Below are 27605 nucleotides of genomic sequence, written 5' to 3'. Positions count from 1 at the left end.
ATTGATAGATGTTGAGCAAATTAGCCTATGTTCAATTTTTTTATAGATCAATATCAAATTATTTTTTGATGGAGTAGAATATAAATTTGATTGTATTCAAATAAATTTCATATGTTTTATAAATTTTAATAATAGCTCAATTATATTTAAAATTTATATTCAAAATTTATTGAAATCAATATTAATTCATGACTATAAATAGAGTCTTACACAAATGTTTCTCTAATTCCAACAAATTTATATTGCTATATATATCTCCTTTCTCCCCTTACTATCAACTATCCATGGGAGAGAAAAAAATACAAAAGCAAGGAAAAACCCTCTCTTGCCCCTAAAATCGCAGCAAAACCCCCACAACAGCTGAAGCCATGGTCATCCAGCTGCAACTCATTTCTGCGCCATCTCAATTCCACCATTCGAAAATCTCCATAACTCCCCAAAAAGCTCAAAATTTTCTTTCATTCACTCCATCGCTCAAACTCTGTCCTACTCTCCCCACATTTCGGGCCCGAATCCCTACCTTCAGCGGCAGCTTGAGAGCTGAAAGGCAAGGCAAAACCATGAAGAAACTCGGAGAAATCGAAACAGAAGCTGAAGAGGGACAGCTTGAGAATGAAGAAGGGCAAGGTGTCTCGAATGATCGAGAAAATGAAGATGCTGAGGAGGATGACGGAGCGGTTGATGAAGAGTTTTCTCATGCCAGTGCTTATCGAGCCAGACGTGACGAGAAGGATTACGACAGAGACCCCGAGCTCGCGGATATACTCGGCAGTTGCTTTGATGACCCCAAGAAAGCACAAGCTAAGGTTCTTTTTCTTATCAGCTCAATCTTAATTCTGGGCTTCTCTCGTTATACAAAGCTTTTGTTCATATGATTTGTTCAATTTGCGTGATTGAAGGTGGAAGATAGGATAAGGAGGAAGAGAAACAAGATATTGCATACCAAGACTGGATCGCCAACACCAATGAAAGTTATATTCAAAAAGTACGCTCACACCAGTCCTACAATTTGATATTATGTTCTTACCTTTCATAGTTTTTACCTCTTCCTATTTGAAAGAGTTCTTGAAGTAGAATTAAAGGATGGTAATAGGTTTATGTTTTATATTATTTTGCTAGCTTTCTTCGTTCATAAACTCTACAAACATGTAGACCACCCGCCTTAACCAAAATATTTACAATCTCAAACGTCTGCTTTGCTACATCCAAGTTGTTGCAGTCTTCATGCCTACTCATAAGCCATTTGGGCTAGTGATGCAACTGACTGCAAATCTACAATGGGTTAATGTGCCTTTCTCAGCTTCACTCTAATTTCATGGTGTGTTAAGAAACAAACCATAGTAGCTCTTCCTCTATGGAAAAAGAATACCGCACTTTCGCCATTACCACAATGGACATAATCAGGCTTTACTCATGCTTGAATTTGGCGCCTTTACTACAATCCAAGCCCTTCATTGTAACCACATCTCAGCAATGGTGCTGGTAAACAATTGAGTCTTTTATGCCCGGGCCAAGTAAATTGAAATTGATTACTATTTCTTTAAAACCAACCTCTTCATGATCATGGGCGGATCCAAATTCTTTTTTTAGGGTGAGCAAAAAAAATTTTTTTATGGGGGATGGACAAAGATGCTTAGGATTGATAAAATTAGGACAAAAAATATTTTTGAGATGGGACAAAATACCCAAAATACCAAAATATTCTATAATGGCTGAAAAGAATTTGAATTCACTTAATTATGATTTGTTAGACTTGCTGCGCAGTCAACTAGAAATTATATTCTGACATTTTTTTTTAATTCTTTCTTTAACAAGTTTCTTTTCGTTAAATTCTACTGTTTGTTAGATAGCGGTGCTAATCCTTAACTTCCCCCTTTCTTTGCTTTATCAGGTTTGATTTTTCAAACTCCTATATTTGGCTTGAATTCTACAATGCTCCATTGCCACAAGACGTGACATTGTTGTGCGATGTGAGTTGAACGATGGTTTTTTGATGCTTTAAACAAAAATACAAAATTTTCACTGAATGGTGACTTCCTTTTTTGTCAGACAATTCGAGCATGGTACATCATTGGCCGCCTTGGGGGCTGCAATTCTATGAACATGCAGGTCTTGTTTGTTGCATAAACATATCAAATATGAAATTGCTTTATTTTAGCCCATCTTTAAAATTTAACATTAAAAAAAAAACTTTGAAATTTGACATCATGAAACATTGAGCCGTTAAAATCATCTAAAAATGTATGGCACTTGTTATATACATGCGAGTATTACTATTTTAATTATAGGAACATGCTAAGTAAACTTCAGGAACATTGATACTGAGTCATCCAGGATTCTGATGTTTGCTGTGGTATTATGTGATGCGATGTCTTAGGAGCTATTAAATGATTATTTATCCTTTCTTATAGGGAAGTTTATCATTGCACCATTGCTATCAAGCCTATTGATGGAATCAAGGAATTTGAATCCTAATTCTTGTCAGTTACATCACATCTATGATAGGGAGAATGTTCATCAATCAGTAATAATGTTAAAGTTACATCAGCATGACATTCTAGGATACCTATTTATGAATTAAATTTCAATAAAAAAGCTAACAAACTAAATAAAAAATTACTGAAGTATCTTGACAAAAATAAAGGATGATGATTAACTTCAAATGACAAAATAATTTCATTACCGCAAAAAGATAATGAAATGAATTCAAATTCCTGTGGGCTTAAAAAATTCACACCTTGGCCTCTCTGTGCCCCTTTTTTTAACGGGGAGAGTTTTAACAACTTTAGGTTTTGGGATAAATTTTTCGGAAGACAGAGTATGTTTTATAGATAAGGCACTACCCAGAGATTTCGTTCTCATTTTACGAGAACTTTATGATTTGAGTTCTATTTTCCTATAGGCGTAAGCCCCTATGGTTAATTACCTCTCTTGATAATGAGAGAGAACTTTCTATTAAGGCTAATAGTTAAATAGGTCACAATAAGTACCTAATGTATAATAGTAACAATATTAGGATTTGAATTTGATTTTAAATTTTGGAGTTTATGACTTGAAATTTATCATCATATACTTAAAGCGGGTGATGGATGAATGATGATGGACTTGATCAAAATCCCATGGTTCCGTCATCTCGGGCTATTATTATTATTATAATTTATTTTATTTCTATGTATATATTTTTTTAGTGAAACGGGGGTAGCGAGGGAGAGAAAGAGATGGTGGAAGTGGAACCTCTCTTTCTAGAAATAGAAAGGGAGTAGTAGGCAGTGATAGGCTAGTTTTGTTTTTTAATTGTGGAAGGTGCAAGTGGTGGTTGTGAGGAGGTTGAGACTATATAGTGAGAATCTCTCTCTCCAATTTTAGAGAGAGAAATAGGGGTAAATTATTTTCTCTCTCTAAGTAGAGAGAGAAATGGAGTGTGAGTGAGAGGCATTTAGGGAAGATGACCTAGAGTGGGAAAATGAATTTTCTCTCTTTATTTAGAGAAATAATTTTCTCACTAGGTCTATAGAAAGAAGTTAGAATGGGATGTTGCTTGTTGGTGGAGGTGTAGGAGGTAAGAGGGATGGTTTTTTCATCAATGGGTTAGGATTATGTTTAGGGAAGAAGCTGAAGATGGAGAGGAGAAGAGAGAAAGAAGAGGGGAAGAGGAAGAAGAGGGGAAAAAGAAGAAGAGAAGAATAATAGAGGAAGGAGAAGAAGATGGAGTTTGACGGAGAAGGAGATGGAGAAGAAGAACATGAGAAAAGAGAGGAAGAGAAGAAGGGGAGGCCAGCGGTGGCATTGGGGGTCATGCGAACTGAGAGACTGAGATAGAGGGAGAATGGGGTTGCGTGAGTGTCATGAGGGGGTCAGTTAGGTATGAGGGTTTGAGTGAGGAGGGGATTTAGGATTTAGATTTTTTAGATTTAGGTAAAATGTTATATATTTTTTTTTTATTTCATATCTCTCCTTTTTAATTATTATTTGTAATCAATTTTAATTATAAAATTGACATGAATGTTTTTTTAATTAATCATACCTCAATTCTTCTGTCAGATCACCGTCGTTTGTGCACGTCAATGTCCCCTCGATTTACAAGTGCGAAACTTTAATTTTCGCCGATCAATAACCCTAACTAATAGTGGTTTCGATCTTAGCTACTCAGTTGCCCTGAACATGCCGACGCTATTCGTTTCACAAACGAAGGCCATTTTGACAATTTAGATTTTTGATCAACACACGTCGGGCAAGTTTCATGCGACATCACACTCTTTCACTTTTGACCGTATGCGGTCGACTCGATCTCGACACTAATATTGAGGTTAACAGGTAATTGGCGGTGTTTGCCAAAAAAAAATTAAGAGACTTCTTGATTCTCTCAGCACTCAACCCTCTCGTGTAGAGAATGAAGTCTTATTTATAGGTTTTGAGTTGGACATTTTGATAAATTTGACAAGAATTTAGTACACTGCATTGAGTGATCCATATATTCCATTGATAATAGATTATTTGTCTAGTTTTTTAGTGCCTTAATGATGCTAGAATCAAATGATCTTGAGTATATAGGATTCGTTTCGCCAAACTGCTTGATTTAACTTTAAGCACAGAAGATTTATAGACCGTTTGATCTTTCTATTAATGTTTAGAAGCTTTCAAATATGCTTCAACTGCTTGATTTGAGCTTATTTGAAGTCTGATCAAATCACTTGTGATGTCAATGAATTTATCACCTCAAGATATTTGGTTTGACTATAAGTTTGTTAAAATCAAAATTTGGAGGGCCCTTAATTTAATTATGAAAGTTTCATATTCGAATATTGCCTCATGATTTGTGTTGATCAATAAAATTTTGTGAAGACATATCAATGTTATTATGTGTTAATGGTCGTTAACCCTAATGGTGTATCTTAGGAAGATTTACATCATTCAGAATCTGGATTCTTATCTTTTGGCATCCATCTCCATCTCCATCTCCATCATAGAAAACAAAGAATCGTTAATGATAATCATGAGTATTTAAGAATAAAATACTTTAGTAGAAAAGTTAAAAAAAATGATTCTAAGAATAAATCTTAGAATTAAGTGTATTGTCAGAATGTCATGTGAATATTGATTGAAAGTCCTGAGCATTGACACAATATGTCAAACATGAGCCTAATATGCTTTATAGTAATATTATTTTAAGAATGAGGATAACAAATTGCTTTTATTAGAAGAGGATATTCAATCAAGATGGATGAGATATTTCGATAAGCTTTTTAATGAAGATTATGAGAATACAATTGATTTTAGCGACCATAGCATTATAAATGAAAATAGATCTTTTTTTTTTGTCATCGTATTAGTAAAATCGATGTTAGTAAGACTTTAAAAAAAAATGAAGTGTAAAAAAATTGTTGGACCTGATGATATTTCAATGGAGGTGTTGAAATACTTAAGAGATAAATGAATTTCTTGGCTTACATAAGTTTTCAATAATATTTTAAAAATTAAAAAAATGCCAGATGAGTGGAGGAGGAGTGTGTTGATTCATATTTTTAAGAATAAAGGTGATGCACAATAGCGTGCAAATTATAGAGGAATTAAGTTAAAGTGTCATGCATTAAAACTATGAGACAGTTATTGAGCATATGTTATGATATGATACTAAAGTTTCTTAAAATCAATTTAGATTCATGCCGGGTATGTCTACTATAGAAGCTATACATTTGTTAAGAGGCTTGATGGAGAAGTATAGAAAGAATAACGAGGATTTACATAGGATATTTATTGATTTAGAGAAAGCATGTGAGAAAGTTTCAATAGAAGTGCTCTGGAGACTTTAGAAAAGAAAGGAGTTAATGATGCTTATATTCATGCCATTTAGGATATGCCTATAGGAGCTATTACTTGTGTTCAAATAAAAGGTAGCTTGACCAAGTATTTCCTTATTTCAGTTGAAATATATCAAGGATTAGCTTTAATCCCATATCTTTTTTGCTTTAGTCATAACATGATGTACCTTGTTGTATACTTTTTGCAGATGAAATTCTTCTTATTGATAAGACTAGAGAGTGAGTTGATGAAAAATTTGAATTATGGAGGTGAACCTTAGAGTCTAAAGGTTTTCATTTGAGTAGATCTAAAACATAATACATGAAGTGTAATTTTAATAGTAATAGATCTAGTGGGATGATTGTGACTTTGGGCAATCAAATCATTAACAAGAATACATGTTTTAGTTATCTTGGGTCTATAGTTCAAAGTGATAGTGAGATAGATGGGGATATTGTTAGTAGAATTCTAGTTGGATGGTTGAAGTAGAGTAATGCGTCAGTCCTATTGTGTGATAGAAAAGTTTCCCTCAAACTTAATGGAAAATTCAATAAGATGGGGGTGAGACATGCAATGCTTTATGGTGCATAATATTGTCCATTAAAAGAGAAGCATAAAATTAAGTGTTGCAGAGATGATGATACTCAGGTGGATGAGTGACTTCACTATTTGAGACAGAATACAAAATGAGTATATACGTGAAAAGGTTGGAGTAGCTCCACTGGCAGACAATATTAGAGAGATTCACCCTAGATGGTTTGGACACAAAAGGACCATCTTCCGATGACCTGGTTAGTAGAGTGTAGATGTATTGGATTTGGCCTATGTTAAGACAGATAGAGGTAGACCTAAAAAAACTTGGCTAGAAAATATTAGAAATGACATTTTTTATTAAATTTAAATGAGAATTTGACTCTTAACAAAACACAATGGAGAAAAAGGCTTAATCTAGTCAACCCCACCTAGTGGGATAAAGGTTTGATGTTATTTTGTTGTTGTAGAAATATTGTTTTAAGGGGACCTGTTCTTAAGATGACCTGCACTTTTCAATTTCTTTTACGATTTGCACTCAAGTTTGATTTTACCCTAATTTAACAATTGGCTAACATGAATACAACTCTAGTTTCTGGTTGGGATGGCAAAGAATATTCACCTTAGTGTATTATCTTGTGTCAATAAAAATGTGGAAAATCTACATTTAAGATTATTTTCATATAGTAGTTTAGATGCTTAATTGCATGAATTTGCTTCTTAATTTCATATATTTTTATTATGGTCTATAAAAACATGCCTGCGTTCTATATTTCTATTAAGGTTACTAATGCTTCCTTGAAAACTTTGGAAAGGTCAGTTTGCTTGAAAGCTTAGACGAGTCCTTCCCGGACTTTGATTTGCCGGTGTAATATATTGACTGACTGACAAATTGTTAATACTGACTTTTGACAATTAGGAATTAGAGCCTGGATCATTATTAACTATGTCCTCTTTGTAAAGCTGTCCTTACATCCTTAGAAAGTGATAATTTTGTCTTTTTTGATCTATTTAGTTATCTCAGTCTACCATGGACAGTAAAAGACCAAGATATGATGCTATTATGGGAGCAAATGTGACGCCAACTACATTTTACAACATTGGTGACCTTGAGTTGCAAGATAACCTTGCACGCATTTGGTAGCTATCATTTTATATAGCTATAATGCATTTTTTGCGCTTAAAGTTTGACCTTCAGATTCTAATATGCAAGCTGATGTTATGACAGGGTAGACATTGGAACAAATGAACCATTGCTTCTAGATGTTTTGGTGAATGCGCTATCTTGCATAAGTTCAGAGTAAAAACCATACTCATTTTCTTTGTTTAATGCTTATTATAAGCACGCAAATTAGATGCTCAAAATTTTCATTTTGATTTCTCAGCATTTATTTTTTAGTGTTTTGAAATTGCAAAACAATATGAAGTTACTAAGATCTTTTTTTTTTCTATGCGCAGCACAGCACAAAATAAAAAAATTCATTTCAAAGGTTTTTTTTTCAATCTTGCGCTATTCGAGTGGCATAAACTATTTTTTAGTTTCTCTCATAAGTTATTGGAGAAGCACGATTGATGAATTGACCTGGTAGTATTTTTTGGGAAATTTACATGCATACCACTTTATTCCATCCAATTTATATATTTAACACCAAAAATTTAATATTATATACATACCACCCTATATTATTTAAATATCAAATATACCACTCATATTTCCTTCCTACCACTCATATGTTTCATTTCTACCACTCATATTTGATATGAAATGAACTATGATGGTATGTATGTAATATTAAAATTTTAAATGTTAAATATATAAATAGAGTAATATAGGATGGTATGTATGTAAATCTGCCTTTTTTTTTTAATTGACTCCGTGAGAACTGATGTTTTAATCTTTTCTTCTCATTTCTACAAAAAATTGGTCAATGAATCCATGTAGAAAATTCATTTGAGCAGAAAAAAACGAACAATAAAGTTTCTGAAAGATCCATTAGATGCTGCAACATTAGAATTTTGATGAGGGAAACATCGTAAAAACGCACAGTAGCTTTCTTTGGTGATTACTGTAGGGATGATGGGGGAAAGACGTGGGAGGGTGGAGGAAAGTGCTGCAGTGAGGGGCTAGTGTATCATAAGTGTTAGTGCCAGATGCTTGGCAAGCTATTTATTTAAGCGTCCACTCAAATATTAATGTACCGGACCAGAGATATTTCTCTAGGAGGCAACGAATCATGCATGCCATGAGCAAGAAAAAACCAAAACGCTTTACAGTAGTGCAACACAGCGAGGCTGCAATTTGTCTTGCTCTGTTTCAGGAGGGCACACTATTTTGTGTTTAAGAACACAAATTGTGGATCACTTGTTTATATTTTTCCCCACTAGAAATTCAAGGCAGACATTACTCTTTTAAGCTTACTAAGAAGAAGTCCTTGTGCTAATTATTCAATCCATACCACTTGAGTGAATTTACTTTCATACTTCTTAAAATTTTGTGGACTTGTTTGTTTCCTTTCGAGACTAAACCAGTTAAAGGCATACTATAATCACTTCTCTCTTAAATTTGTTTAGTGCTAGCCTTATTTGGATTCATGCTGGGTAGGTCTACTATGGAAGCCATACATTTATTGAGAGGTTTGATGGAGAAATATAGAGAGAATAAGGAGGATCTACATATGATATTTATTGATTTAGAGAAAGCATATGATAAAGTTCCAAGAGCAATGCTATGGAGAGTTCTTGAAAAGAAAGGAGTTAATAATGCTTATATTCAAATCATTAAAGATATGTATGCAGGAGCTATTACTTGTGTTCAAACACAAGGTGGTTTGACCGAGTATTTTCCTATTTCGGTTGAATTACATCAAGTGCTAGCCTTATTTCACTCATATATTTGTTTAGTGGCAGCCATGTCTATTGTTGAATATGCGAAATAGCAATAATTTAAAAGGAAAATATAAGTGCCTTGTAAAGAACATTATTACCACCAAACCAAAACAACTTATGCAACTTTAAATGCTTGCACGATACTGTGCTAATGAATTATTTAATGTAATGAGAACATGCAAGGACATCTGGACTTTAATGCGTGGTTCTACGTTTTTGAAAACAGGGTAATATAAATATACATTAATAGGTTAACTTAATTTTTAAGAAGGTTAGCATACCATCTTGTTGACAGCCAACATAAAACTTATCGAATAATCATGACAAGGTTGGAGTAGCGCTAGTGGAAGATAAGATTAGAGAGAGTCACCTTAGGTGGTTTGGTAACATAAAATGGCGGCCTTCCGATGACCCAGTTAGGAAAGTAGAGGTATTAGATTTGACTTACCTTAAGAAAGGTAGATGTAGACCTAAAAAGACTTGGTTAGAAAATATTAGGAATGATCTTTCTTTATTAGATTTAAACGAGAATTTGACTTTTAATGGGACACAATGGAGAAAAAAGATTCATGTAGTCAACCCCACGTGGTGGAACAAAGGCTTGATGTTGTTGTTGTTGTTGTTAGCACACCATCTTGAAGTAGCTTGATGGTGATTATGCATGATATTAAATTATTTTACTTTTTGACCCTTCTTATCTTAGAGCATCAGAGGCCAAAATCAAGGACTGGTTTGGCTATCAATGTTTAACCTACACCAGAAATTCAAAAATGATACTAGATTTTTGTAATGCAAAAAAACGTTTCTTTAAAACCTTGACTGCTTACTGCTAAACTACATGAACTTATTTCTTTTTTGCTCATTTTATATTTAGGCTTCATTTGGAACGACTTTCTCATTACTTTCTAAAGCAGCTCATTAGTAAAAATATTTTGAATTAGAAGTTTTTATACTAAAAGCTGTTTTACATAGTATTAAAAAAATCGTCCCAAACGAAGCCTTAATCACAATGGCTTTCATCTTTTTTATTGACACACTTATCTTTGCCTTCTACCAGCTATGTAGGCATTAAAGAGGTTGTATTTGGGGGTTCTGAATTTCAGAATTGGAAGGAAAATCTGGGTTCAGAATATGCAGGTTGCAGTACTCACAAGATTTGATCATGTCATATGCAACTAAGGTAAATTTTTAGCTAAAAAAAGCAGGCAATTGCACTTGAAATGAAACTATGTTGATAGTTGCGTTACGGTAGATTATTCTTCTTAATTACCTTCGAATTTTAATAACGTTATCCTTCATTCTTATGATAATTGGGCAGTTATCATTTCTTCTAAGGCATTGTTCATAGCTGTATAAATAGTATTATTGTAATTCCTGTAGCATGTAGTATTCTTTTCTTTAATCTTGCTGACTTTAAGATTCATGGTGTCAAGTAGTGGCTGTCATGAACTGCAAGATGGAGGGGCTTGATGAATCCAATGTAAAGGTACTTTTCAGGCCTTAGACTGAGATTTTATAATTAAATTGTTTTAAAATAAATGTTCATTATGTGTGTAGTGGAATTGTTATTTATTTAGTATATCACCCTTGGGGGTATTTGGGATGACTAAGTAATTAAAAAATTATAATGTGCGGATGTCGAATGTCATTCGGAGACCAATCAGAATGCGTCACGTCACCCTTTCGCTCGGTATCGCGGCTCGGTACTGCTAACGTGGTTGTGGTTGCACCTGATTCGCCTCCGGACGTAGAGCTGCTTCCGGCGTCCGCACAGAATAATTTCTCCAAGCAAGCAATGAGGGTATAATTGAGTATGAACATATTTTAATCTTTATATATATATATACCAGATGGAGTGTTAAAGCACAAATGCCAATAAAAAATGAGTTGGTAAGTTATCACCTCCTTTTTATGAATATTTATAGCTAATTTATGTTTAATATAGATGTATGTTCATTATAGATGATTTTAAAAATAGTTTGAAGACTAAGACTTTGTTTGGGACGGCTTTCTTACTGTCTTAAAGCAGTTTTTAAATATAAAAATTTTAATTTTTAAACTAAAAAGCTGTTTTAAGAAGCAATAATAAAGTCATACCAAATGAAGTCTAATTTGAAGCCACATCGGTAATTGAAATACAAAGTTTGTAAAGATCAAATATTTGTAGGGCAAGTGTGAGCTAAGATTGAATGCTGAGGCCAAATAAATGATAAACTTGGTGGACCAATTAGTAGGGTGTGTGGCTAAACTGGTGAGCTAGTTGAGACAGGCAAAAATATGCTAGGGAGCAAAGGGAGTTAAGGCCTCAATTGCAGCGAAGAAGAAGATTCTTGAAGTGAAGAAGGAGGATTTTGAAGAGAAGTGGAAGTTACAAGATCAGAGAGGCCATTATATTAGAAGCTAAGTTCAGTTAAGGAAGTTGTGGAAGATTTTAAGAACTCTTTGATCTATTGTGGAATCATATTTAAGAAACTCGTGATAATATATTTATAGAGAAAAGAATCAAAATAATATATTGAATGATCATTTTGGTATTTCAAAAATTTTAAATGGAATAATTTTGATTCCAACAACTAAAATAATAGAAGTTGGATTTAATGGTATTAAAATTAAAGGTATTTTAGTAAATTTTTAATTAAATTATTTCAATAATAGTATTTTTACTTATAATTTTAATTAAAATTTATATATAATAACTATTTTAATTAAAAAAATATTAATAACTTTAACACCATTAAAATCAACATTTATTATTTTGAAAGTTGGGATCAAAATGATCAAATTTTAATGAGTTGAGAGATCAAAATAATTCTTTAAAATAGTTGTGGATCATTTTGATCATTCGTAAAGAATTTGAAAACTATTTATGTATTTTTCTCCATATTTATAGTTAAGGTGAGGACCTCCAGTTCTAGTGGCTTGAAAAAGGTTTTACATTTGAGGATTTCTCCCCATACATAGAAGATGATGATGAAAGTAAGTTGAAAAAAACATTCTATAGTGATTATAAGCAATATATTGAAATTATATAATTACTTTGTTGTAAAAGAGCATCTCTTTTCAGGTGTTATTTTTCCATTGAATGCATGTTCATTTTTTTTTTTAAATGTCTTAAGGGCATCTCCAACCAAAAATCTCATTTTTCACTCCAAAATGCAGTGAAACCAAAAAAACGCCGTGATTCATCTCCAATCCAACGTCATTTTGCCTCCTAAAACCGTCGTTCTCTTCATTCGTGCCTTTGTCCCAAAGTTTGGTAGAGATAAAAGAATGACGCAGATGAACAGTGCAACGCCAATATTGGCGTCGCACTTTTCATCCGTGATCAAATGACGTCAAAAATGACGATCGGTTGGAGCAAAGCAAGAACGGCAAATAAGTGTTTGTCGTTCCATTGGAGTTGCCATAATGTGTCAATGTATAGAGTTCATTGTCAAATATTAATATGGTTGTTGTATTTGAGTGGTAGATTGAAATCCTCCTATCTTTTTCTTTTTTCTTTTTTAATTTTGAATTTTTTATAATTTCAAGCTATATTTAAAAAAAAATACAAGTTATGCCTGCAACTTTTGCCAAATGCTGAAGAAAGAAAATATTGAGGCACCGAAAGTTAAAAAAAGATGAAAGTAGAAGTTATTATTCTAAAAGAATGAGATTATATTAATATTATGATATAATTTATTAGGAAAGGAAAAGTAAAGCCGCAAACTATTTGCATGTTAAGAATCAATAAGAATACTTTTAAATATTTTGATGTTTTAAGTTTGAGGAAGTATTTTTCTTCATAATCTTTCAACGTGAACTTTTTTGGCTTGATAATAATTTCAATCACATAAAGGCCTTCCCAAAAAGGTGAGAATTTGCTGTGTAGGGGTTCATTTCCAGGCGAATTATTACGTCAGGTCACCGGACGTCCGGACATCCAATCCAGATGCTCCACGTCATCAAAATTTTAATAATAGAATGGAGCATTTACATGCATAAAACTTAAAATTATCTCATTTTCATATTTAACATTTTCATCATAGAATATCATGCTAAACGAAACTCTTGATGACAAATAGGAAGCTATGATGGCGGAACGTGAAAGAAGAGATGAGGAAGTCACGATGGGGCCTCATTGGGAAGAGTTGCAATGGAATATGACTATGAAATGTAGATTCGTTGGACTAGCCGTGTGCGTGCAAATGAAGGGAAGTGGTATCTTGTCGGCGAAAGGTGATGAGATTGGTGGCATGTAAAAATGCAAGTAGTTCGATAGGCGAACGAGAAGAATTGCAATGGAATCTCACTATGAAATGTGGACTCACTGGGTTTGTCATGTGTATGTGCAAATGAAGGGAGGTGTTATCTTGTCGGCGAAAAGTGATGAGATTGGTGGCATGTCAGAATGCAAGTAGTTCAATAGCTTGGTATATTACATTTGGGAAGAACGACATGACCGAAGATGTGCTAAAGACAAGTTGTATGATGATGGGATTGTAATTGAGAAGGTGTGTATGATATTATTTTCTTATGTTATTTAAAATTTTGAATATTATGTGAGCAAACAAATAAATTTATATATTAAATATATAAATTAATTAATTTTGAGTGCTATTCATGTAAATCTCCTATGACCAAAGTTCTCTGACCATGACTCCCTCTTCTCCCCAAGATTTTCATCATGTTCAATCCGGCCTTGAAACTATGGCCGCCATGATGAAGATTGGAGAAAAATCACAGAGAATTTTCAAAAGAAATAAAAAACTAGTTTTTTTTCCTTAATTGGAGACTCATTCTCTCTATTCTTTCACCAAATTAAAAATCTTTCCATCAATAATTCTCACAAAGAAACCAAAATCAGCTTTACGAATCATCTCTCTACCAATCACAGCAGACATGAAAGCGTTATTTCCGAGAAGGGGAAGTTGCGGTGGGATCGACGGCGGCGGATGCATCATCATCTCTAGAAGAGGAAGAGGAAGAGCGGCGGCGGGAGGTGGAGAGGCCGGAAAAGGTACGGCTGAGCTGGCGGGCGTAGCGGGCGACGGCGCGGGCCCACCGTCGGAGCTCGTTCTTCAGTTTTTCTGGGTCTAGCTCTCGAATCGGCCGGTCCAGTTTCAGGTCCAGGCCGGTCAAGCATCGATCGTATCGAGCCTTCTTTCCTTTATCCTCTTTCTCTTCGGCTTCTTCCTCTCTTGAACGGCTCAAAGGTTTCTTTCCCTCTTCCATCCCTCTCTTTCTTTCTCTCTCTAGAACTTTATTATCTCTCTCTCTATAGAACCTTCCTTATGAAGGTTACATAAGACTCAATGATATAGTTTGTATTTGGAGGGTGAGATTAATAATTAAAAAAATATGAATTTTGTTAAAAAATACCACCACCACCAACAACATAGTCGTTGTCAGGTCCAGAGTCTTGAAAGAGAAGAGTTACATTAGATGATCGACTACCAGTATAAAATTTATCGAATAATCATGACATGAATTATTTATTATATTAAAGATATTAGTAAAATTATTTATTATTATATCATTATTAGTATTATAAAAAATTATGTTAAAAAAATTTATTATAAATTATATTATGATATATTTAAAAATTATTAAACTTTGTTCATATGTTGAGATTATTTTATTGCATCAATTTTAAATTAAATGTAATTATTTTTAAATTTAATTATATATTTTATTTTTTAATACAACAAAGAGTCGAATTAATCCTCAAATTATATTTTTTCTAAAGGATCAAAATAATTCCAAACTATATAGAAATATCATTTTGATATTTTCTCTTTAAATAATCTTTCGTGAAATCATTTAGATGCCTAATTAAAAAGTCAAAAGACATGAAAATTTTTAAATAGTCAGATTATTTTACTCTTTCATAAAAAATCAATGAATTATTTTGATAACTTATCCCTTTTTTAATATCATTTTATTTAAATATTTATTACCCTTAAACTAAAATTAAATCAATGGTAGCTGAGGTAAATATTTGCCAAGTCAACAAGTTGATCGGGTCCACTGCAATAGGGTGGTGTGATGGACCCACCTACATGCCCAAACAAGCTCCAATTGGTGATTCCAAAGATAAGTAAGATTAGTGGGTCCCATTGCATCCATCAAAAATCAATTTAAAGCCAAATGAAATTAATTTTGAATGAGATATTTTTAGAAGAAATCAAAGTACCATCAATTTCTCATAAATTGCTAAAAAGTTAAAAATCATTCAAATAAAAGAACTAATATAACTCTCATAAAAAGGTATAAATATTTTCAAATTTTTTTATGAGTTCATAGTTAATAATTATAATGATAGTTTATAATATTGTTCGCAAGTCATTATGATATTGCATTTTGATAGTTCATAGAAAAATGAAAGATATTAGATAATTAATATATGATTAACATACTCTTAAATATAATGTCTTAACCAATAATATTAAGTTGAATTACATAATAAATTTACACTTCTCATTTGAGACAATTTTCTTATTAATTTCAAAAATAATTTCTAATACAAAAGTTTATGATTTAAAAATTTTAATAGAAATTTACTTTAAAAAACAATAACAAACCCATCTCAAATAAAAACTTATATTTCATTTGGAACAACTTTATTGCTACTTTCTATAACAGCTTTCTACTATAAAAAAAATTAATTCAAAAATACTTTGCACTAAAATTTTACTTTAGAAAGCAAAATCAAAATTGTCACAAAGGATTAATTATTCTGTACAGACAACTGACCGTCCAGAGACAAATCAAAATGCGCCACATCACCCAATACATAACCATGATATAGCGAAAAATAAGATAATGCATTTTGATTCGCCTCCAAATGACATCCACATCCGTATAAATAATTCATCCAAAGAAAGCTTTAATGATTATTAGGTAGGTAGGTTGATGAGATTGTTATTATGTTATTAGTGGTTCTTTAAAGTTTATGCTTTAAATAAGACCACTTGAAGAGAATTAGAACATGCAAGTGAACATAGAAGACAATTTGTAGTTCTTTTAAGTTTCTTTTTATGCTTTAAATAAGACTACTTGAAGAGAATTATATCATGCAAGGGAATGGTATCTTTAAAAAATACAAAATGGTAATAAATATAATATAAAAATAAGCTAAGCATACCATATTTTCTCAGAATAATTAATTATTAGCTTCTAAATATTAATCATACATAAAAAAAATCTAATAAATAATTTAGCTTAACATCAAAATCCTAATACAACATTGATAATAGTTAATTAAAGACTACATATCCTTCAGTTTCTCCTTTTTTTCTTTGAATTTGATCTCTCTGCATTATTTTCTTTCCTCTTTTTCTTAGCTGCTTTGTGTACTCCATTCTCCAGCTTTAACTTGCTAGATTTTACACTAACAAGTCCACTGGATGGAACCTTACCAGCTCCACTCTGAAGTGCTTTTTCAAAATCACTTTCTCTGTCTACAATGGCGTATCTCTGTAGTAGCTCTGGCTTTAAGATGCCTTCGTTATCAGCTTTCATATTTTCCTGAGAGGTAAAAGTAGATTTAAGCTAAAACAAACATAGGAAAACATGTTAAGAAAAATTATTAAAATAAAAATGAATGAATAAATATGAAACAAAGTTGTTTTACCCTGACTTCCCTGGCTGCCTCATCAAGGTCCTCATCAAGTGAAATACTGTGAGGAGCCAATGTAACCTGAGAACACAAAAGAGTAGAAATTGCTTAAAAAGGATGGGATGCAAAGTGAAATGGTTAAGTGGATTCCGTGTAGAGAGGGTAGAAGAAAATTCTCAATGATAAAATGTGAAGAAATACATTGTTAGATGTGGCATTGCAAAAGAAAATAATAGGGTTAGCAAATAGAAGCAACCCTATTGTATTACATAGCTCATTAATCTGTCCAAAGATGGTTAACACAGTAGAAAATATTGAATAACAAACCCGTGTAGGCTCAAAATTACCTCATTAACAATTCACAAAAAAAATAAAAAAAAATAAAAAAAAAATAAAAATAAAAATGCACTGTATGTAGGGTTTTTTAGAAGCAAATTTGTGACGTTTATTGGAAAAATTATTTTGTGCGGACATTGAACGTCGTCCAGAGACCAACTAGAATGCGCCACGTCACCCCTTAGCTCGATACCGTGGCTCGGTACTGCTCGGTACCGCAGCTCGTTACCAATGACATGACTGCACCTAATTCACCTCCGGACGTAGAGCTGTGTCCCTCTGCACAAAATAATTTCCCGGTTTACTAAGTCACAATCCACAAGGAAAATTTTGAAGTATATCATTCGAATACAATTTGAGAATAAATGAGAAGGAACACGTCATGGTCAATGGTAGCAATGGCATTAAGCTCTTTTGATGATAAATTTTTCCTACAATAATGAAAAGAGTCATCCAATTATGATACAAAATAACTATAATTTACAAAATCATATTTTTTTATAGTAGAATAACAAATTAATAATACTTTTTTCATGATATTTTTTTTAAAGAATAGGAATAATATTAAAATTCTCTTCATATGCACTACATCAACTTGCAAGATAACCAAGAAGATGAGAATAAAACGACACATTTCATGAAGTGCTAACCATGAAACGTATCATACAAATCAAACAATGGGCAACAAAAATGTGAAAAAAAAGGGAAGAAAGGCAAGAGCTACAAGAAGAAGGTTAAACACAACACATGATAAATAGCTAATGGGCTGGACAGCTTAAATTTTCCCATCAATAGGGTAGAGCTTAATTATTAAAATATCAGAATGTTGAACTTTAATAGTTTAGAAACCCTAGGATCCACCCGTTCAAGTTTTTGTTATGGGGATTTGGATACATACCACAATTTCTTATATATTTATGTGTCTAACATCTAAATTTGTATATTTACTTATAGCACTTCAATGATTTAATCACATCAAAACATATGCATGAAAAATTGTATCTGTAGTAAAAACAGCAAGCTAACAAGTAGAAAACTGTAGGAATTTGAAGATAGGGATTTTATTAATACTTCAATAATAATGAAAGATACAATTGATCTACTATTTGAGAGGTAGATTGGCTCTCCCACAAACCTTAGATGCCACTAGGAAACTCAACAAGAAAAAAGCTACAGCAGAAATAAATTACATAAACTCAAAATAATAACATAATTAGTCCTAAATATGCTCCCCTAATTCCCTCCAAAATTAGCCTACTTTCCCCAAATGATTCCCTCTCCAATTTGAATTCAATTTGGATCTCCTTTCCTGTATAATTCCCTCCCAATTTTAATTAAAACATTTCTAAATATCTCTCCCTCTATTTCTCCTCCTTCCATAATTGAATTAATGCTCTCTTGTGCCTCATAAGAGGAGCTGAAATCCCCTCCCTATTCCTACCCAGCTTTTCTGCTGTGTTCGATTCTTTTGAACCAAGTGGATGGCTCCCGCTTGTAGATGGAGCCGACGTAACAATATCCACTTCACAAAAATTAATATTAGTATTTTTTATATGATCTAAAGATTTATATGTTAAATAAATAAATACTTAAGATATATGTGGTTCGCATGTAAATCCCCCTCTTATTATTTATACTAGAACATGCATCATAAATAAGAACCAAATAAAAATGATGTATGCTGAAATAGATGAGATAAATCAAAATATGTATGAAGCTGATAAAAGCACATACTTCCCTAAGTCGAGGTAAAGTGGCATCGATCTCCTTGGCCGCAACACTGTATAGGTACTTATATAACTTCTTCATAACTTTTATAAATAAAGATAGTATCTGCTCCCTTTCTAACTTCATCTCCTCCTGCAGTTTATAATAGTCCAAAATTGGAAAGCTGAATGTTAATGAATGTTCAGTTTTTTGAATTTTTTGTCAAAATAGTTATGAAATGAATAAATGAATCATAAATCATTACAAGTGATCATAACATTCTGTAAAATAAATATAAAAACTAACCTTTATATGTGTAATGTCTTGGTTTTGCATGCCTATGCAAAACAAAACAGAGGCTTGTACAGGAGATAAAGTGACAGGGAGCTCACCTTGGAAGAAGTGATATGCAAGGACTGGCACAAGATCAAGAATCTACATAATGCAGCACTTAGAAATAAATGTCTAGTAACCAACAAAATATGATAGTAATATTATTACACGACAAGAAACATATATGATGAATTAATCAATACAAGCTAGAAAACAAATTAACTTTTTATGAAGAGTATGTGCATCTGGAAAAGGCAAATTAAGTTGCTCATCCCACCTGGTAATGTAGTAAAAATAGAAGTGTTTCAGGAAGAAAACAAAGAGAATTCATCTGTAAAAATGCCATTACTGTTGATTTTTCTAAAGGTCACTATATAGTAAGAATGTTCACTAGGACGCATTTGGCGATCACAGCAAATAGCCTAAGCAAGTGAGCCTCACCTCAATGTCATGATCTGAGAGATTTTTTTATGAAAATAAAATGTTTACCCCAAAATTGGGGTTAATTAAATCCAAAGCATGATTAAACATATCATCGAAATTGGACGGAGTGGTTCGAATTGATTAGCCAGTGAGTCTGATTGCGAAATTAAAACCCACAAGGCATCAAAATAAGGACTGAAAAGGATCGAATAATTACTATGGAAAACTAAGATTAATGAAGAGCCTTCATTAAGCCTTATTAACTTTATTCATTGAGCTAATTGATCAATTGCGTTAAGTAAAGCCTGAATTCCCAAGATTTGGCCCTTAATTATAATACTTATGCATAAATTGGTTTCAAACATGCTTCATTAACATAATTAAGGCCTTAAAAATGAGATCATTTTGGTTGCACCATTAAAAAAATAACGAAAAATTAAGTGTAGTTCAAATGACAGAAGATTTGCGAAGGATCTAATCAGAATTTAAAAAAAAAATGAAAGAAAGCTTGAGTCGAAACCTAGCAACGAAACCCTGCAGCACCTTCGACACTACATTCGGATTCGACTTCCAGTTACCACCAGCAGCTTCAACCCAACACTCGATTCGCCTTCCAGCCTCCGCCCGTAGCTTCGACCCCTAGCGTCCATCCCGCAGCACAGCGCAGACGAATCCAACTCGATCCCGTAGAGCTGGTGAATATGAACGTCAATCTTGAACGTCGACCCCACTACCTAATCAAAATCAGTTCGAGTCCTAGCGTCGATCCCATAGTGTAATCAAACCCCAGCGGCGAATTCGAGCGTCGATCCTGTAACGACATTGAATTAAAATTAAAAATATTACATCTAATAAATAATTTTTTTAAAACATAACTTGAAAATTTTATTTAATAAATAATAAATTACAAAATAATTAAATACTCCTAATTTTAACACCATTAAGTCAAACATCTATTCATTTGGATGTTGGGGCCAAAATTATCTAATTTTAATAAGTTGAGGGACCAAAATAGTCCCTCAAAATAGTTGAGCTAAAGAGTTGATTGACGGATTTAGTCATTTTCTCATTATAGCCTCTACATCAAAGCTCCTCTCACTTATGATTCCAGAGAAAGCCACAACAAACTCATCTTGACCCATGTCTTCCTAAGTAAGAGCATCCCCTCAACTATCTCCCTCTATATATACCTTTTACAACTTTCTCACAAAAAAGAATAATTTCCAAGTGGGAGTGTATAAGAGCAAGTTAATGAAAGTCAGCAATGAAGAACAATCCCTCAAAAATTCTCTTTAACTATATCTCTCTGTGAAAAAACACTTTTGTAAATCATGCTGCACTTCACCATGGTAATTTTAGTAGTGTCTTATGACCTTTCCCATGACATAAACCATGGTGAGCTTCACTATGGCATCTATTCACTACAGAAAAACTAGTGATTTGCTGCGGATTTGCGGCGAGCTTTGCGACATAAAATTTTCCAATAAAATTGTGGTAGATTAGAGGTAGAAATTTTCGTCACATATTTTTGATGGAATTGCGGCGGAAAATTCACACAAATTCCTCACAAATAAATTTATCTAAACTGATATCCAAATCATTTCTTTCATTCGCTCGAGCTTTGTCTGTTTCTCCGTGCCCGCGTCCGCAACGACTACCCTTGCTCGCTGACGTTCCTAGCTCGCGACCCATCCTCTTTTCACTGACGTTTCCTGTTCTTCATGGTTGTTCAACTTCGCTCCTTCGACAATATCCTTCTTGTTAGAACAAGATCGGAAGCCACAACGGGAGCTCGCTCGTTTTGAAGGTAACTTTCTCCCTTTCGTGCAGTTCTTCTACCAAATCCCTTAAATCCGCCAAATTATAGGGTTTACTAAATTTGGGATTTGCGGCAAAAAGAGGGAAATGGAGGTTTTGTGCGCCGTGAGCTAAGCCGAGTTTTTCTTTGGGAGGATTTACGCTAAATCTTGCTCAAATCCGGTGTTGTCTTCAATTTGGCGATTTAATTGTTGAAGTCAAGCTTTTCTATTTTGCGCTCGTTCTTCATAACAGCCATGGATAACTTCAATTGGCTGACTTCACTAAACAACTTCATTATTTCAAGAACACCACTTCAAGAAGATAAGTGGGAGTGATGGGGACATCAGAGCATGGAAGGTTTATCAGAGGCGTGGCCGACGATCTACGGCCACGATCGAGTCATTGTATTTTTGATTTATTTATGTTATTTTTTTATTGATGTATTTTTTATTTTCAGTGTCGTGCATTTGTTTTATGAGATTTCAAATTGTACCCTTTTAGTGAGGGATGTCGTATGTAAGCCCCGAGGGCATTCTCGTCTTTTATTTCTTGAGTCTCATGTAATAGGCTATTTATAACCCCTTGTTTTATTTTTCAAGTAATGAATGATTGATTACAAAATTTCTACCTTGCATGAGTTCTTGTGAGAGCTTGAGAGTTTGAATGGAGAAAAATCCCTAGGAGAGGGAGATCGGATCACCAACCAACCTTGGAGACGGCCGAGTTCGTGGTCTTCTTTTTTATCTTTTGTCCTTCCCCTTCCACCTCCACTATTGAACAACTTTGCATCAAAACCGCCCCCATCTCCAAGTCATCGTATCCTCCTAACCGAGCTCCACAAATTTCCCCCCCACAAGCTGTCGGCCACCATACCCGAAATCCCCTATGCCACCGGCCCTAGCTCCCTAACCGCCGACCATCCCCCACTTCCCTTCTCCCTTGAGTTTCCTAATTGGGTTAAGGTTTAGTTTAGGATAATTTTGAAATTCAAAATCATTGGAATTTGAATTCAAAATATTTCCTAATTTAACTCCTCTATTTTAGGAAAGTTTCTAAACTCATCCTATTTGAATTTAAAATTTAAATTGGATGTAATTTAACTTTCCTAATTCCTAAATCCAAAATAGGAACCCCCAATTAATTGCCCTCAACTTCCTCTCCACCTTGGATGTCACTAGCCCCTCTCTCCCTATCCCATTAATGCTCATTTAATTTTTTCCTAAATCCAATCCCTCACTTAGGAAATAATTTCAAATCCCCTATCTTCTTAGCCGAAATTTCCAAAGCTCCTACACCTCTTTATTTCTTTCCAAAATCAATCCTTGCAATTTGGAAACAAACTCCCTTCTCCCCCCATCATTGCCGTCAGCCTCCCCCTCTATACCCGCCCCTTCTCTCTCTCCAATCTCCTCCTCCTCTCATTAACTCTCCACCGGAATTTAAGACTTAATTTTTTCTCTCTTAATTTCCTCACCTCTATTTACAAAAATCTGAAACTTATTTCAGATTTTTGTCTTGGCTCTTCCCTCTTTCAAGTTGCAAGAGAAACCTCTTTCTCTTCAACAATATTCAAGAGCACTATCAAGTCGTGAAGAGATTCGTCACCTAGCATCTATGAATGGCGGATCCAGAAACTGAATACGGCCTAACCTACGACGAGGACGGGTTCGTAGACATTCTCCAGTCAACTTTCTTTAACGTTAACACAAGGGTTGATCATAACGGTGAAGATTACATAGAGCGTATTCTGGACACTTAGGTGGAAGCAATTGAAGAGCAGTTCGAAGGCGCGAGTGGAGGATCTCCACTGATCCTTGAAAAAAGGTTCTACTTTCCCCTTTCAACATACTTCTTGACTATAACTTTATCTTGTGTTTGATTGTAGACTGTAGTCACGAAGGATGCTACCTCCTGATTCTGCTAAGCTTAGTAAACGTAGGGTTTTGAGTGTACTTCTTTGTTTACTAATTCTCATTATTAAATTAGGGATTTTTATTAAAACTACTACTCTGGCATAACATTGTTTTCTATTTCATTTCGAAAGTTTCAAATCTATGGTTATAGGATTTAGCCTAAGCGGGCGTGACCCCTTGTTCGTTTTATTTCGTTGTTTAAGCTGCTATTAGTTTCTTCATTTTTTTATTCTAATCAAGGGTTGTGCAAATTCTAATCAAAATCATTGCATCCTCACGTAGTCCTACATCAGGGAGAAGTATAAGAAGCACTATGAACATTATGGGAATAATCTCTGAGAGTTGAAGCCGACATCTTCTGATGAGGACATCGTTAGAGATTTCGACACATGTACCTTCAGGAGACGCCGGAGATCGACGACCACGATCATGAGTTTTATTTTGAGTCATTTTATGTTATTTGATTTTTATGTTTTTCCATTTTTGCCCTTATGGGTATTTGGTCGTCATTGTAGCCCGAGGGACATTTTAGTCTTTTGCTTTCTTTGTCATTTTGAGGCCTATTTATATGGCCCTTTCTTATGTAATAGTTTAGTTTTTGGATAAAATGAAAATTATTTTGTGTTCTCTTTGTGAGTGCATCCTCTCTCTCAAATCTCTTAGTGAGTTTTGAGAAGAGCTAGATCTCTTTGTGAGTTCTAGACCTTCTTCTAGCTTATTTTGTGGTCAAGTAGTGTGAGAACTCAACGGAATTTCATCCGGATTATATTTTCTCTGAAATTTCCTCCCCACAACCTTTCCACTCAGCAATCCCGCCACCCCGTACTGTCCAGCCGCCGACCAGCAGCTGTCCCGCCCCTAGCCAACCTGCATCCTTGCCGCCGCCCACTCCAAGCAGCTCAAAGCCGCCGCCCACCCTGCATCCATCTCCCGCCGGCCAGCTCAGCCACCGTCGGCCAACCTCCCACCGACCTCCCGCCGACCAGCCACCCGCCGGCCACCACCACTCCTCCCTCTCTCTCCCCTATCAATTCTCTTTTAATACCCCTTTAATGCTTCCCCCCTAAATTAATTTCAATTTCAAATTTTGAAAACTGAAATTAATCTCTCCACCAATTTCAAAAATCTGAAATAAACTTCAGATTTTGTGCTTCTTCCCCCATAGCCTCATCCGCCCCTGTTTCCCTCAAACCCGTGAACCCATCCCTCTCTCCCTAGCTCACGGCTAGCCCTTCCACCTCCCCAAAATTTCAGATCTCCTGCATTTGCCTCTTAACCCCACCATAGCCGACTTGCCCCTCCTCTTTTGCTTCAACAAGTGGTTGGCTCAAGGGTTCAAGAAGAGAGTTCTCCACATCCATGGACGGCCGATCCCGACATCAACCACGGCTTCGTCTTTGATGATCAAGGAAGAAAGGATAAGACGTTGGATGCTCTCTAGTCATCCCATGGACTGCCAGCCACCGACTCCCACTCCAACGGACTACACTTTGTGCGCCATTTGTCTCCTAGTGGCATCGCTCGGTTGCTCTCAATCTTCCTCCATTAAAAGTGCCACCACAAGAGAGTGAGTGAGAGACCCAAGGTGAAAAGTTCTATTTGTTAATTGTGGATTATTGTTTCTCTCCATAACATTACTATCTAATTCTATGTTGCCAATTTGATATTGTCCCATTAATCTAGTTGTAACCACATGCCTTACTTAATTTCGACTAGTTAATTCCGAGAACTTAATTTGGGTAAGCATTAATTCTATAATTAGCAAAGCTTTAACAATCTTATATTAAAATCCCCAAGCAGTTCTTGTTCCATTGCATGTTGTATCACATCATCTTCCCTTCATCAATGTCGGCCTAGCAAATTTCTTCAATGTTTCTAACACTAGGCTAACTAAGTTCAAGGAACTCTAGGGATCCTTCTTCGTAACCAGCTCGACCAGAGGGTAGGCTAATAGTGGAAGGATTTCATTAAGAAACTTGAAACAGGCTCTTGAAAAGATCTAGGTAAATTTTTTACCAAGGTGTTGAAGTCATACTCTCGGTTGCTTTTTGCCCTATTTCAATGCTTAGCGACTTCAATTATTGCAGCTAAAAGGCAATTGTACGGCTTCAGCTCTCCATAAGTGGATGAGGAATATCAGTCTCTGACAAAACAACAACCTAGCTGATTTATGCTCTTTCAACAAGAAATTCTTGATGAGTAGGAGGCTCAATAAGGGTATCTTATTTAAGAGCTTGCTCATAAAAAAAAAAAAAACTACATTAAAAAGTGCTCAATATAATAAAATATGTATAATTTATAAAGTTAATTTTTTGATTAAAAAATATCAATTTTTATCTTCTCTCCCAATTTCAACTTCAACTTGAGTGATAGCAGCCATTATCGGAGCAATATCTTTCTCCATAACAGCAGGAGAGGAAGTGACTTCAGCCGGTGTTTGTAGATGTCAGAATTGTTTTCTTCAAAAGTATAGGATTAAGAAGAAATTTTGGAACACCAGGAAGTTTAGTTCGAATTTATTCAAACATCTCTTTCATTCTGCCGGAAGGTGTCCTTCTCCGTACATCGAGTTGTCTTCATACCTGACATACTTTGCAGCATCTCAATCACCATTGTTGTAGGTGATATCCATACTTGTATAGTTGTATCCACAAGGGTTCGATGTAGTTGTTATCCACAAGTGGCTCGTATATTTACGGGGGCCCGCTGTATTCACAACGACCTCCTGGAAGCATTCGTATGAGAGTCATTATTCTTGCATCATATCCACCTTTCACCAATCTCAGGTGGATTTGATGATTGCACTTGTTTGTAGGGGCGGGTCTTCCACTATCAAGTGCTAGTATTGTCATCTAAATCTACAGGCATAGTTGCTTGTGTTGTAGATCTCAATAGCGCATACAGGACACACATATGCATTATGCAACCATTTGTTGTTCTTGCAGGTACGATGCACTTGATCTCGTGGAGACTGTTGTAAGAGCCCACTAAATTCTTTGTTCGTACGCATTGAGGTCTGAGGTATGTAATTTTTTTTTTTTTGGTTATTACATAGAGGTTAACACCCACTAAATTCTTTGTTCGTACGCATTGAGGTCTTGTAGTGTGCCTGCTTGTACCTTGATGATGTTGGTTACGAGGATATTGCAATATCCTTCCTACAAGAGCTCGTGAGTGTTTGTATTTGTCGCATCTTAGTCACATTCATTTGCAAGGATTAATGTAAATGCCACACATCATTCCTCGTGTATGCTAAGTTTGATATCTTTATTCATTTGCATCCCAATTGAGATGATTGTTACAAGTTAATCAATGCCAAAATTTGTAACCAATTCATGCATGGGTCCCTTATTCGTTCGAGCTTGAGTCCGAAAGGCTCAAGTCACACTTGCTTAGATTTAAGCTCAAGTTCAAATTTTAACTTGTTTCATTTAGATTCAAGTATTTTATTAATCATTTGAGTTGGTTCTGTGTCATTTTCAAGTTTGAGTTCTATCAAGTCAGACAACTACAAGGGAGCCGAAGAAGGGAAGTCGTAGAAGGTGCAAAGTCGGACAACTACAAGGGAGCCGAAGAAGCGCTCAGATAGGAAGAAAGTTACCCTCACAGTCGGCGAGCTCCAGTTGCCTACGCCAAAATGTCGTAACTTCTGATCCGACCACAAGGGAAGTTGGAGATGGGGCAGAGTCGAACAGCGACGATGGGGTCGGAGGACTCGAGAGGGAGAAAGTTTCCTTCACAGCAAGCGGGCGCCTGTCGTTGCTTCCGATACAGATGTTGTAACTTCCAGTTCGGTAGGAAAGGAAAATCGTCAAAGGAGCGAAGTCGCCCAGCCACGAAAAGCCGAAGAAGCGGGGTGAGGGTAAGGCGTCTAAGTTACCTCACCCTTTTGTCTAAGGTACCTCACCCTTTTGTCTAAGGCACCTCACCCTTTTTAGAGTAAACCATTGTTTGCTCCTATAAACTTGAATCAACCATATTATGCCTTAAGCCATCGTAAGTCACATCCAGTACCTCAAAACCATAATTGGCCATGTTTCATGCCTTTAAGCCATTTAGCCTTTCTAGTACGATATGCTCTATACCAAGAAAGAGAACCTAAGTTCTACCTAGAGTGGTAATGCGCTAGCCCTTACCTGACACATGGAGCAAATGCTTCCTGTTTTCCATTCAGAAATAGCTCGGACAATGTCACACTATAAACTTTATGCAGGCTAACCTCAATCTCTAATGTCAATATCAAGATTTTCTCAATCAGCTAGGAGTTAAGGTTCTAA

General features: G+C 34.8%; 3 protein-coding genes across 4 annotated transcripts in view; 1 reads left to right on the top strand and 2 right to left on the bottom strand.

Annotated features, from left to right (window-relative positions):
* The first annotated feature begins 300 nt into the window (after positions 1-300).
* On the top strand, positions 301-10761 carry LOC110092598. The gene is made up of 7 exons (XM_020817228.2): positions 301-806; positions 900-985; positions 1892-1970; positions 2050-2109; positions 7346-7470; positions 7559-7630; positions 10274-10761. Exons 1-7 carry the CDS (start codon positions 369-371, stop codon positions 10374-10376), a joined length of 963 nt encoding a protein of 320 aa, XP_020672887.1. The 5' UTR covers positions 301-368; the 3' UTR covers positions 10377-10761.
* Positions 10762-14003: 3242 nt separating this feature from the next.
* On the bottom strand, positions 14004-14506 carry LOC110092599. Its single transcript, XM_020817231.2, has one exon. The coding sequence runs from the start codon at positions 14428-14430 to the stop codon at positions 14107-14109; it is 324 nt and encodes a 107-aa protein (XP_020672890.1). The 5' UTR covers positions 14431-14506; the 3' UTR covers positions 14004-14106.
* Positions 14507-16317: 1811 nt separating this feature from the next.
* LOC110092608 (RNA cytidine acetyltransferase 1) overlaps positions 16318-27605 on the bottom strand; it is a 102119-nt gene continuing 90831 nt past the window's right edge. The window contains exons 23-26 of one of the 2 annotated variants that reach the window (XM_020817239.2): positions 19166-19294; positions 18887-19012; positions 16832-16897; positions 16318-16725 (exon numbers count right to left, since the gene is read on the bottom strand). In XM_020817239.2, coding sequence (XP_020672898.1) covers positions 16477-16725; positions 16832-16897; positions 18887-19012; positions 19166-19294 — 570 coding nt within the window. In that variant the 3' untranslated portion in view covers positions 16318-16476. Of the gene's footprint in view, positions 16726-16831; positions 16898-18886; positions 19013-19165; positions 19295-27605 lie in introns of those variants that run through there. The other variant, XM_028692485.1, reaches the window with a different exon arrangement.

This window comes from Dendrobium catenatum, unplaced genomic scaffold (genome assembly GCF_001605985.2).
Source record: "Dendrobium catenatum unplaced genomic scaffold, ASM160598v2 original_scaffold_211366, whole genome shotgun sequence".
NCBI classification, from domain to species: Eukaryota; Viridiplantae; Streptophyta; class Magnoliopsida; order Asparagales; family Orchidaceae; genus Dendrobium; species Dendrobium catenatum.
Note: the sequence above shows the minus strand (reverse complement) of the source record. Positions and strands in the feature narration are given on the sequence as shown.